General features: G+C 40.9%; 1 protein-coding gene across 3 annotated transcripts in view; it reads right to left on the bottom strand.

Annotated features, from left to right (window-relative positions):
* The window catches only part of HACD4 (3-hydroxyacyl-CoA dehydratase 4), a 31,000-nt gene extending 19,047 nt beyond the window's left edge, over positions 1 to 11,953 (bottom strand). The window contains exons 1-3 of one of the 3 annotated variants that reach the window (XM_075210616.1): positions 11,613 to 11,953; positions 6,699 to 6,802; positions 5,352 to 5,467 (exon numbers count right to left, since the gene is read on the bottom strand). In XM_075210616.1, coding sequence (XP_075066717.1) covers positions 5,352 to 5,467; positions 6,699 to 6,795 — 213 coding nt within the window. In that variant the 5' untranslated portion in view covers positions 6,796 to 6,802; positions 11,613 to 11,953. Of the gene's footprint in view, positions 1 to 5,351; positions 5,480 to 6,698; positions 6,803 to 11,612 lie in introns of all 3 variants that reach the window. The other 2 variants (XM_075210605.1, XM_075210596.1) reach the window with 2 other exon arrangements.
* Positions 11,954 to 12,202: the final 249 nt, after the last annotated feature.

Raw genomic sequence — 12,202 nt, 5'->3', positions numbered from 1 at the left:
ATCCACCATATCCCAAAGTCGCTCTATTGGATTGATATCTGGTGACTATGGAGGCCTTTTATGTACACTGAACTCATTGTCATGTTCGTGGAACTAGCTTGAGATGGCGCACGCTTTGTGACATGGCACATTATCAAGCTGGAAGTAGCCCTTACAAAATGGGGAGACTATGGTCAGAAACTTACGTACATGGTCAGCAACAATACTCAGGTAGGCTATGGCATTTAAATGATGCTCAATTGTGGCCTAATTTGTGCCAAGAAAACATTCCTCACACCATTACATCAACATCACCAGCCTGCACCACTAACACAAGGCAGGACTCTACCATCTGCATGTCACAGCAGAAATCCTTCCAATCTTCATCTGGTGAGCCTGTGCCCACTGTAGCCTCTGTCTCATGTTCTTAGCTAAGAGGAGTTGAACCCGGTGATATCTTCTGCTGTTGTAGCCCATCCACTTCAAGATTCAATGTGCTGTACATTCAGATATGCTCTGCATACCTCGTTTGTAATACACGGCTATTTAAGTTACTGTCACCTCCCTGCCAACTTGAACCAGACTGGCCATTCTCCTCTGACCTCTCTCATTAACAATGAGCAATATAGCTATCATTCTAATATATAACCTGCATTGTATCTGTAATTTTAACATACTGTTGTGTTCACCACTGCTATATTAGCAACATCTACTTTTAGTCATAAGAGATACTTGTTAAAACCTCTCTTCTCTCTGATTTTAATTTCTTTTTCTCTTTCTCGCCATGCTTGTTTGTCTCTTTACTGTTCCCTTTTTACTTCTCTTTTACCTGTTAACTTGTTTCTTTTTTTTCTTTTCACTGCTTACCCTTACTTTCCAACAGGTTCAATCAAGTACAATCTAACTCATAACCATTCTTTTCCACCTCTGTTAGCATCACTTTACTTGTGCACCCTAGCAGCAAACACCATCCACTTCCACCACCCTACACCCTCAACAACAACCCTACAGACCCTTGGTTCAGATACAATACCACTGTAGATATCAATTCACATGACATCAAGGGACTCAACAATCCACTGTCACTAATAGATACATGAAAAACAATAAGGTATACTGTTGACTTGTGTTATGGCCACCGGTGCGGCATAAACTCATAGAACAGGTAGGAGAGAGGTCTTCGCCTTTAGCAGCCGCCTTTCCCGTAGAGACTGGTTGTGCTTGCAGGTACTCAGATGCCCCCAGGTCTTATGCTCAGAGTAGTATGAGTTTATGCTTACACGGTAGCGCACAGGTATAGGAGGTTGCACACGGAGTGGCGACAGGCCAGATGTCAGTGGACTGGGCAGGGCACTAGAGGATATGTCAGGTATAGGCAGAAAGGTCAAGGTCACAGGCATAAGATCAGGGTCACTAGCAGATGTTCAGAATCCGGGTTCAGGCAATAGATCAGGGTCAGAAGCACAGGTTCAAAGTCCAGGAACGGGCAAGGTCATACACGGGTAATCAATCTCAGGTTAAACACCAAACACAGGAACAGTAGCAGTACTGAAACAGGACGCTATAACCGGCAGTGAGGCTCAATCCTCACTGCCTTAAATAGTAACGATGGCCAATCAGGACACAGTCCAGAATGTGTCCTCAGCTGCAGTATAATGAATATGCAGAGCCTGCAGCCAATGGAAATAGGCAGAGTGCCAGCGGTAACTTAGTTCCTTAATCAGCCTTGATTGGCTGACTGAACCCAGCCTTGAACGGCTGACTCTGTAATCCTCTGTGCGCATGAGCCCGGCTATCTGACAGCTGGCCGGATCAGCGCCAGGAGCTCCCCAGCGTCCCGGTTGTTGCCCAGGCAACCGGGTCGAAGATGCAGGAAGTGATGCCCCGGTCGTCATAGTGACAGCCAGGATGCCCGGCAGAGGACTCCGAGAGTCGCGGCGGTGCCCGCGGGCGCCGCGACTACTAACAACTTGAAAGAAACTTCTACCTCACATCGGAGGTAAGGTTATTGTGGGAGAAGCATTTTCCAATAGAATTGATAAGATATATTATTATTAGAAGCAGGAGATATCAATAAGCTTATCTGCATATGCCAAATTTGAAAATCATTAAAGGTTTCTCAGGTTTGCTGTCTGGATTCATGTAAGACACTGTTTATTTCAATGCCCTACTGTTCAGTTCAAGTACAGAGCTACACATTTTTGTACCTGGAATTCTGCTTCAAGATAAATGTGTGTTATTTCTGGAATAACAGATCACCAAACTGGCCTCTCGGGTGAATTCATAGAGGAAAGCTGTACCAGAGTCAATTTACCAGTAAATTAATACACTGGAGTCCATAGCGTGAGTTCTAGAAGCAGTCAAAGGGTGCATTCCTTTGCTCATTCCTATGATACTGCTCTAACAGGATAACTGGCCTACCTCAGCAGCAAATAGTAAAGTTTAGATTTATCCATATATCAAATCCTACAGCAGGAATTTGATAAGTGACTGTGGCTCAGTACTCTCAAGGTCCAGATTTTAACTTTTAGGGGTATATTTACTAAACTGCGGGTTTGAAAAAGTGAAGATGTTGCCTATAGCAACCAATCAGATTCTAGCTATCATTTATTTAGTACATGCTACAACATGACAGCTAGAATCTGATTGGTTGCTATAGACAACATCTCCCCTTTTTGAAACCCGCAGTTCAGTAAATATACCCTTAAGTGCTGTTTCCCAAAGATGTCTATCAGAGGAACCTGTCATCAAGAGATTTGTTGTGGTGACCCACTGCCTCAATAGGATGTTAACCTTGTTCTAGAATCACTGAATGTAGCAGCCATTTATAACTCCACCTGAAGTGTAACTGGAAGGCACAAAATATATCCCATTAAAATTAAAGGATAAGACCCGACCCACGCCAGCTCAGAAATGGTATAAAAATGAAAAAAAAGTTCTTTTGAAAAATGAAAATCTCTGTGTGTTCGTCCACACAGCAAGGAACTCAAATAATATGTGCTCTTTCCACCCCATTATGGAAGCGGTAGAAGGGGTGCCGTCTACCCTATGTAATATTACCACACTCACTACATGGGATGGCCGTGCCCTCTGGTGATGCATCAATGGGTTGCAGCAGTGCATACACTTTTGTCCACATGGGAACTTTTTAACAATGCTGAGTGTTATGGCACAACTGCAAAGAGGTTCCTCTTTTCCTCAAGTACATTTTATTTATTTTGCATGTTTATGCAAGTTGTTTTTACATTATTATGCAAGTTTTATTACACCCACTTCAAATGAGTACTACTTCCCAATAGAGCTCTCAGACAGGCTGTTCACTCCTTCTGCAATGTCTAGGTTTAAACCATGTCTTTTATTCTGATTTCATGATATCATTTTGTAGTAGGTCTGTTTCTATCCATATGTTATATAGTTAATTTGTATGTAATAGTCACTTAGACATATGCAAAAATGCATCCACAGTGCATATGCTGTTTTGTGCGCTTATATATATACGCAAGTGCGAGAAACATATGGATCAGCGCCTCTAGATGGCGTTTATGTTTGCATCTTCTGATGGGAAGGACTAGGATGGGTGGACCAGCATAATTCACTTACAAAGTGCCAAATGAAACCTCTGCAGCACAAATGGCACTTTAGACCTGCTGTGCTCATAGTTTGCACACGAGCACCAAGATTTCATCCAGGGTGCATAGGGTTGTGGACCACTTATGGCCCCCTTGCACAGTCACAGGGAAGGAGCTGGGTGGAGTGAAGGCATTGTTACCAAAGTCTAGTAAGTACATTGATACATCTCTCATTTTGCAGATCAGTGAAAAAAACAACCAGCCCCAATGACAGACAGCCTGGCCTGGTTCTCAGTAGTTCAGGAAGACCTTGGGCATGGCGATCCCCTGGGCTATTAGAGCTAGGGTTATTAAGAAAATCAAGATACCTGAATGTCATCTTTGCCCCCCTAGTGGTCCTAGTATAATAGACAGCTGTACCTTCTACACTTGCACATTATAACTAAAAAATATAAAAAATACAATTTTAAAATAAACAATAAAAAAAAAAAACGTTCAGCATTTTATTATCTAAACAAAATCATATTTTCTTCTTTCATTATCTGTTGTAGTCCAAATAGGACAAACACCAAACAACCCCCCCAAAAATAATATTAAAAATGACCCACTAGCACATTATGGCTGACTGATGCAAAATTACTATTTGGGTGTGAGGGAGGGGGGAGAGTCAGAGTGCTTTTCAGCACTGGTAGCCACTGAACCCTTCCCCTATAAAGACACCAGTTTGTGGCTGGTTTTCTCCACAGAACGGTGTCCCCATTTCTGTGGGCTGTCTATCATAGTGGACACCAGCCCAGGCTGTTAGGAATTGTGGAGGGGGGCACGTTGCTTGTCTTTAATTATTATTATTTTTTTTATTTCAAACAGTATACTGTGCATGTGGACTGTTTTAAGACAACTGCCAATTGTGTGTAGTGTTTTACATTACTCAGAGTGCACATGTGAATGTGCTAATTTCCCAAACGGGTCCAATTAAAAGTATAGGACGAGATACAATCTCTGCCTGCCTTTCTAGCCATATCCCTAGCAATGCAATAAAATAAATCATAGACAAAAAAGTGACACATGTAATAAAAACAGTTCAAATACCCCTCATCCTCATGATTTATGCAACGAATAAGGCTAAAATCTGCATCGAAGTGCAGTTTTAGTTTGCAGAGATTGTTCCCAAGGCTGGAGAATAGGCATACACCTTGAATAGCGTTCGACAGACCATCAAGGCACACCAGTGCAAAACCAAACTATTTGATAGGGCCTCTAGTGTGACTTGTAGTCAAATACTGTTATGACTCACGCACCAGGTATCAGCTTCTAGAACAGCTTCAGAGGTCTTCACCTATAGGAACCGCTTTTCCCGTAGAGCTAGGTGCACTCACAGGTACTCTGATGCCCCTAAGTCTTGTACTCTAGTAGTAGGAGCTGAGCCTGAGAACGTAGCGCTGGTGTACACGTAGAAGTGAAGTGAAAATACTGACAGAGGTTTTGAGGGTCGCCAGTAAACGGTAGCGCCTAGGTCCAGGTGTGAAATGAACATAAAGAGGTGTTTCGTTTTAGAGGTAGGCTGAAGAGCTCCTTTCTCCTTGCAAAAAGACTCTTTGTTTTTCTAGTTGCACAGGAGGTGGCAGTAATCAGGAGTTGTCCATAGATTTGCAATGAGAGAGTTTTTGTACTATCCAGGTAAATCTGGGTGCACCCTCATTTTTCTACTTTTGAAACTTACCTTTATACAGTTGTGTGTGCTGTAAGTTCTAAATGACTCATTACCAGAAAGACAAATTTATAAATGGGGAGAAATCAACATACCTGTATAAACTTTGGCAGGAAGGATTGTTGATCCATACCCAGCACAACATGAAGTATCTCCAGGACAGACAGCAGCTGGCAGACCTGCATGACCAGGCCTATTGTGTAGAAGGTATCTGCAAAAGAATCTAGAAACAGTATGTGGTCATGGTTAAGTATGTGGATAGTGAGTGGGGAGCTGGTTTGGAGGAAACTGTCCACTAGCTTTTTCTTGTTTTTATGTGTGAGGGGCTGGCACTGAAAGAAAGTGTTGCAAATAGACTTAAAATCCCGAACCTATATGGTTGTTGTTGTTGTTGTTGTTACTTGGTCTCATTGGCTAAAGTGACATACCCATATCATTATGAAAGGAACTACAGATGGACAATAAAATGTGTCTCTTTTTCCATGTAGAATGTGAAATACTTTTAATAATGTTATTTACTTAATGCACCTTTGGCATTTATAGTAACGTGATTAGCCACGAAAACCCTTGTTCACTCGCTTGTTATATCTCGCCTTGACTACTGTAACCTTCTCTCTGGCCTACCTGTTTGTCGCCTTGACCCTCTTAAGTCTATCCTCAATGCTGCTGCCCGCCTCATTTTTCTCTCCCGCCGCTCTGTCTCTACAGTCTCCCTCCAACAGTCACTACATTGGCTCCCCATACCCTACAGAATTCAATTTAAACTCCTCACCCTCACCTTTAAAGCTCTTAGTTAATCTTCCCCTCCCTACATCTCCAATCTCATCTCTAACTACACTCCTACCCGCCCCCGCCGGTCTGCCTGTGACCGCCGCCTCACTACTTCACTGATCACCTCCTCTCACTCTCGTCTTCAGGACTTTGCCCGGGCTGCTCCCCTGCTGTGGAACAATCTTCCACGTTCCATCAGGTTAGCATCTACTCTCAAAGGCTTCAAGCGTGCCCTTAAGACTCATTTCTTTATTCAAGTCTATCAGTCCTACTCCTAACTTCCTGGTCCTGGCTCTCTCCCCCAGTTAGTTCCACCCTATTTGTGTCTCTCCCTTCCCTTTAGGATGTAAGCTCTCATGAGCAGAGCCCTCTTTCCTTGTGTGCTACTTCTACTGTTCCTTCACCCTCTGTACCTCTTGGCCTGCTTCGCTAGCCCTGTTTTCCCTGCTTTTTAAGCTTTGGCCTTCTTCTCGCTGATTTCTACCACCCCTTTCACTATCTGTCCCAGATATAATCTGATTTGCTTTACCCTGTCACCTGTATTTGTATACATTTTTGTATCATGTTGTGTCTTGGTTCTGTTTTCTGTATATGTAATGTACGGCGCTGCGGACCCTGTGTGACGCCAAAGATAATAATAATAATAATAATTTATAACTCAGCAATGTTACCTTTTCCAAAGAAAAGAAGCCTGGCTGTCATATTGGTAAAGATCCAGGAATGGCCACAGAACTGTAGGAGGTAATAGACAGAAAGATAAATCTTCATATTGGACCTGCAAAAAACAGAGAACATAAATGTGATGTTCAAGTAATCTAGGATTAAAAGTAGACCTGAGCATATCGGTCCTGAAATGAATTCACAAATTAGTCCAGATATGGCCAAAATATTCAGAATTTACACCTACTGGACAATAAGGCTAATTAAAGTGCATGGAGTAAATAAGCCATTCTGAAGGCATCAACACATTTCACATCATGGAGCTTATCGTACCTCTGGAACTCATTCTTCCTGGATCTATGGTAAAACAACCCTATTTGTGATGTGAGCTCTGGCCTGGCCCCAAATCTTGTTCACTTCTGTGCACACTGTGAAGGTCTTTTACAAAACATCTGTGCCATGTGCCCTGATTTACACAGTCACAAACCCTCGTCATTTCTGCCAAGGCATATGGGTTTACGGAGCAAAATAACATTTGCAGAGGATCATACGTCTGCACAAAACAAACAATATCCCACCACAGGATTTAGGTTCGGCGCTAAACAATGGGAAGAATGAAGGCACTCCTTAGAGAGTACAAAGTAGACATATCACTTCTGCAAAGAAGACATCTTCTAGGTGCACACCAAGTAATGGAAAGGTTTACACACACAAAAATGTCACAGGTAATGAAGACATTAGAAGACAAAGTTTTCATTCTTTAATGAAAGGGATGTGGTCTGTGGTTAGACATTGATGTGACATTAACATTTTTGTACAGAACAGATCTTCAGATTGTTTTCCACTGCACTTCTAGTCTGTCTAATGTACTGGTGCAAAACATATACCATTTGTTGTGTGTGCCAAGTGCTCTTCATGAATGACATTTAGTACACAATTTTCTGAACAGTTCAGTGGCATTCTTGATTTGCTTATTTTTATGCTACCCACCCCTAAGTTAGCCAAATATTTATTCACAACTGTCTGGAGACTAGTTAATTTATGTAGGTTCATTTTTCCATTGTAAAATTGCTCTTATATTCACCTAGATCTCCTCCCTCTTTATTCTATTCAGTACTGTAATAAAACCAAACTCAATTATTTCCGTACTTGTCACCACCTGGATAATAGTGTTCAAATACCCAACACAATCCAAGGTTTGCTATTGCTACCTTGAAAAGTCTATAGTAACTGGTGCAAACCTATTTTTTTCCTGCTATGTCACTAGTACCATATGTTGTTTAAGGGCCTCATTTGAGTTAGGGGAAAATAAAAAAGGAGCAAATATGCACCTTAGCAAAACTGTGTTGCACTGTACGGGGCAAGTATAAGATGTGTGGACAGATTTAGAGTTGGGACGGGGTGTGTCCTAGGTCAACTCTAAAATTTAATGTAAATATAAAGCTGTCCAGTATTGCATGTGCAACACTTACAATGCAACATGATTTCTCCATGAGCAAATTTGGTCCTTTTTACATTGTATGAGGCCTTGAGTGTACAAAAAACAAAAAAACAACAAAACACATTGGTATTTCAACAGGTGTATTCTTTATCACATACTGACCGATACATAAACACAATTTATTTATTTTTCGTTAGCACTATTAGCTGTATACTGTAGGTGCAAAAACACCTAGGCAATACATTACCATCTGAAATGGTGTTGTTTTATACCACACACTAACTAATCTCTTTCGGTACTTGTCAATAGCATCTTTAACGATAAAAGTGTAAAAATACAATACATTGTGACCTTAACTAATGTATTTGTTAAAACACTGCCATAAAACACATTTGCTAATCACTGTTCACCACCTTTTCAGTGTGAAGTAACAATTTCCAATTTACTTTTATTGGTGGTTTGTTACAATAGTGTCAGTCTAACTGGATACGCACTACCATTAATAGAGCTCAATGCTTGCAAGCTGAGGCACTCTTGTGAATGTGCACCATTCCCCCTTGTCAGAACTGAGTGATTACATTCTGAAGAAGCTGCGTCACCTATTCACTGCAATGCCTCAAAACAGGAATGATTGAACTGCAGTAATGCTAGCATTATTCCAGCTAGAAAATCGCCTGTATGACACAACTCTTACTCTCAAACTCTCAGGGTCTGATTCCTCAAGGCACTCATACTGAGTGCAAAGTGCCATAGATTGTAAGCTTGAGAGCAGGACCTTATCACCTCTCTGTCTGTTTTACCCAGTTTGTTTATTAGTTTACTGTGTTTGTCCCCAATTGTAAAGCGCTACTGAATATGTTAGAGCTATATAAAAAAATAATGATGATGAAAGTGCGTATGCTTTAAAACACACGTAAATTGGCTCTGCACACTCCCGAATTCAATAAGGAATGGATCTGAAGATACGCGTGCTGAAGAATTCAGGTGTAGCTCTGCTGTGCGCCTCTACACAAGACACTGCAAGACACGTCCAAAGCCTATGCAGACTATAAATTCACAAAAGAACGCACAGAAAAAAATATATAGAATTGATGACAAAACAGTAAAAAGAAAAGAGGGTTATTTTTTCCTCCCCCATGAAATACAATTATTAGAATGTTCTTAATGTCTACTGAACATTAATAAAAAACCAAAAACATTTTTACAGTTGCTCCTGTTTGCAAACACGTTTTAGCATGCATACTAGTATTCAGGACTTAGACTAGCCCTGTATCTTGAGCAAGAGTTATGGCAGAAAAACAAGTAACTTTGTCATGCCTAGAGCTTGATTAGGATGTGGCTGCGTGAACTTGAGTTTGGCACACCCTTACTGACTATGGCAAAATGCCCCTTCCCCACCCTTTTCACTCCCTGATATTGTAGGCTGAAGCAAGTGTTCTTTGCGCTCGAAGAAGGAGCAGACAGGGTTGCGTTTACTGGCGTATGTCCCTGTTTCTGGCATGTGCAGAGTGATTTTGCGTTCAAAACGCTCAAAAACAGCAGAAAAGTGCCGTGATGAATCAGGCCCTCGGTGACTAGCTGCTGCCTACTACTGTGGAGAGTGCAGCATGTTAATTGGTACGAAGACTGATAGAATTTTAAAAACACGAATGACGCAGAAATTCATAAATACATTCACATATTTTGAGGCTAAATTTGTCCACATTGCCACAAACAGGATTCCTGCAGCTGTATATGCCTCTATTTAAAATTATAGATTTCCAATGAAAAAATTGTTTTTTCATATGATCATGAGTTCAAAAGTCCATCCAATAATAAAGCTGTATATTTGTCTTCTGTACCAGCAACTGAAAGGATCCAAAGACAGGGATCTAAGCACAGCCACAATAAATAAGTTGATATACAGATGGAGGACAAAAGAGAAAGAATAATATGAGAGAAAATGTTCATTTGACCAAGTGGTGTTTTTAATATATTAAGAAATAATATAAAATAATGCTCCCATTATAAATAAAGTTTTCACAGAAGATGGGGAATTTTTTATCATACAGACTACTCCCTCCACAACAGCAGCAGTTAAAAATAATGTCCCGTGTGCTGCGAAAACTTAGTTCTCTTGTCTGTGTTATTTTCATCATCATCACCATTTATTTATATAGCGCCACTAATTCCGCAGCGCTGTACAGAGAACTCATTCACATCAGTCCCTGCCCCGTTGGAGATTACAGTCTAAATTCCATAACACACACAGACAGACACAGACTAGGGTCAATTGGTTAGCAGCCAATTTACCCACTAGTATGTTTTTGGAGTGTGGGAGGAAACCCACGCATATACAGGGAGAACATACTAACTGCTCACAGATAAGGCCATGGTTAGGAATCAAACTCATGACCCCAGCGCTGTGAGGCAGAAGTGCTAACCACTTAGCCACCATTTAATCTATTGGAGGTTTTCTCACCTTTATTGTGTTGTATCTCTACCTATCTACTCAGTTAGAGAGTACCAATTACCCAGCAGTTAGCAGCATTTCTGAGTCAGGTGCATGTTAAAACCGTTTCCCTTGAATTGTATTGGCTATGGGCTGTGTTGCCTCATTTCTACTTGAAATCTGTTTGTACCACTGTTTTCTTCCTTTTTTCCTGATGCAGTTTAAAATAAACAGTTTAAAAAACAAAACAAAAGACTTTTCCCTTACAAATAAAGACAAAAATGCAGTCTTACATTAATAGTCTTCAATAGGCAGATAAAAAGTTCTGTATTATAGAAAACCTATGGTGTGAGTTTCTTTCTTTTTAAACTATTAGATCACTTGATTAATCTGGCCCTTCCTTTATTTAGGTTAGAATTGCAGGGGGTATATTTAATAAACTGCGGGTTTGAAAAATGTACATGTTGCCTATAGCAACCATTCAGATTCTAGTTAGCATTTATTTAGTACATTCTACAAATTGGCATCTAGAATCTGATTGGTTGCTGTAGGCAACATCTTCACTTTTTCAAACCCACAGTTTAGTATATATACAGCCAAGTGTTACTGCTTTTGTCTTTAACTCATTTTGAGTATTTCCTGATGCACCTAGATTAAAACATTAATGGAAATAGGTTTATATAACCATTTGAGTACCCAAAGGGTAGCATTGGTGGTGCAATCTTAATTTCTCTTCCCCGTCTCAAATGTATGAAGTTAATGAGCCAGCTAGTGATACACAGATGTATTCAATTAAAACTTAATTTGAACGTTTAAAAAGCATGTGAGCTTTCCAGTGTGCGCTCCCTCCTAGGCATTACTCTGCGCTTCAGTGTAGCAGTGGAAAGTGTTTGCTAGCTCGGGAAACCTAGCAGCTATTTCTTGTTTTTAAGATCAGTTAATTTAGGCCATATTGTCTGGAAGCCTCCGGTCCTCTGATCACGCAGACTGTAATGGAAAATAGCAGAACTAATATTCCCCATGATTACACGTACACAACAACACAAGCTGTACCTAGCAGGCGAGGATGTCACTCTCCTTGAAGTTGTCCTGGCCAGAGGTTATACTCACAGAGGCCACTCCTTGGTCAGCTAAAGCCCAGCTGTTCTCCAGATGTGACCTCTCAGCGTGTTCTTCACATCCCAGGATAGGTCGGCACCTTTGTTGCTTTATAGCACCAAAGCCGAGAGAGGAGTTCAGTAAAGTGGTGTTTGTATATAAAGCCAATATAGCATTGCACAAGTCGCTGCAGATCTACACTGTACGATGCTACAGGGTGGGGAGACCGGGACAGAGACGCCCAATTCAACTAAAATCAACTGCTCCCTCCCTGCACTTCCCTCCTACTGTGCTTTCCCTCTTCTAGGTCTAGTGCGCTTCTGCATCAGATTACTTACAAGAACAAGAAGCCAATGACCTCGATGCTGAAAACAGTCAGCTGTTCTATGTCATCCAAACTTGTACTTTCATTTCTAGTAATGTTTATGTACAGTTCTTCAGAAAAAAAGTGAGGAATGTTAGGACTGAATTAATATTTACAGGTGTAAATAACTAAGCCATAGCGCTGCAGATGCTTACAGGAATATAAATAAGATGTTTTTATT

The sequence above is a fragment of the Mixophyes fleayi genome, chromosome 1 (assembly GCF_038048845.1).
Source record: "Mixophyes fleayi isolate aMixFle1 chromosome 1, aMixFle1.hap1, whole genome shotgun sequence".
Taxonomy (NCBI): Eukaryota; Metazoa; Chordata; class Amphibia; order Anura; family Limnodynastidae; genus Mixophyes; species Mixophyes fleayi.
This window is presented reverse-complemented; position numbering and strand designations above follow the sequence as displayed.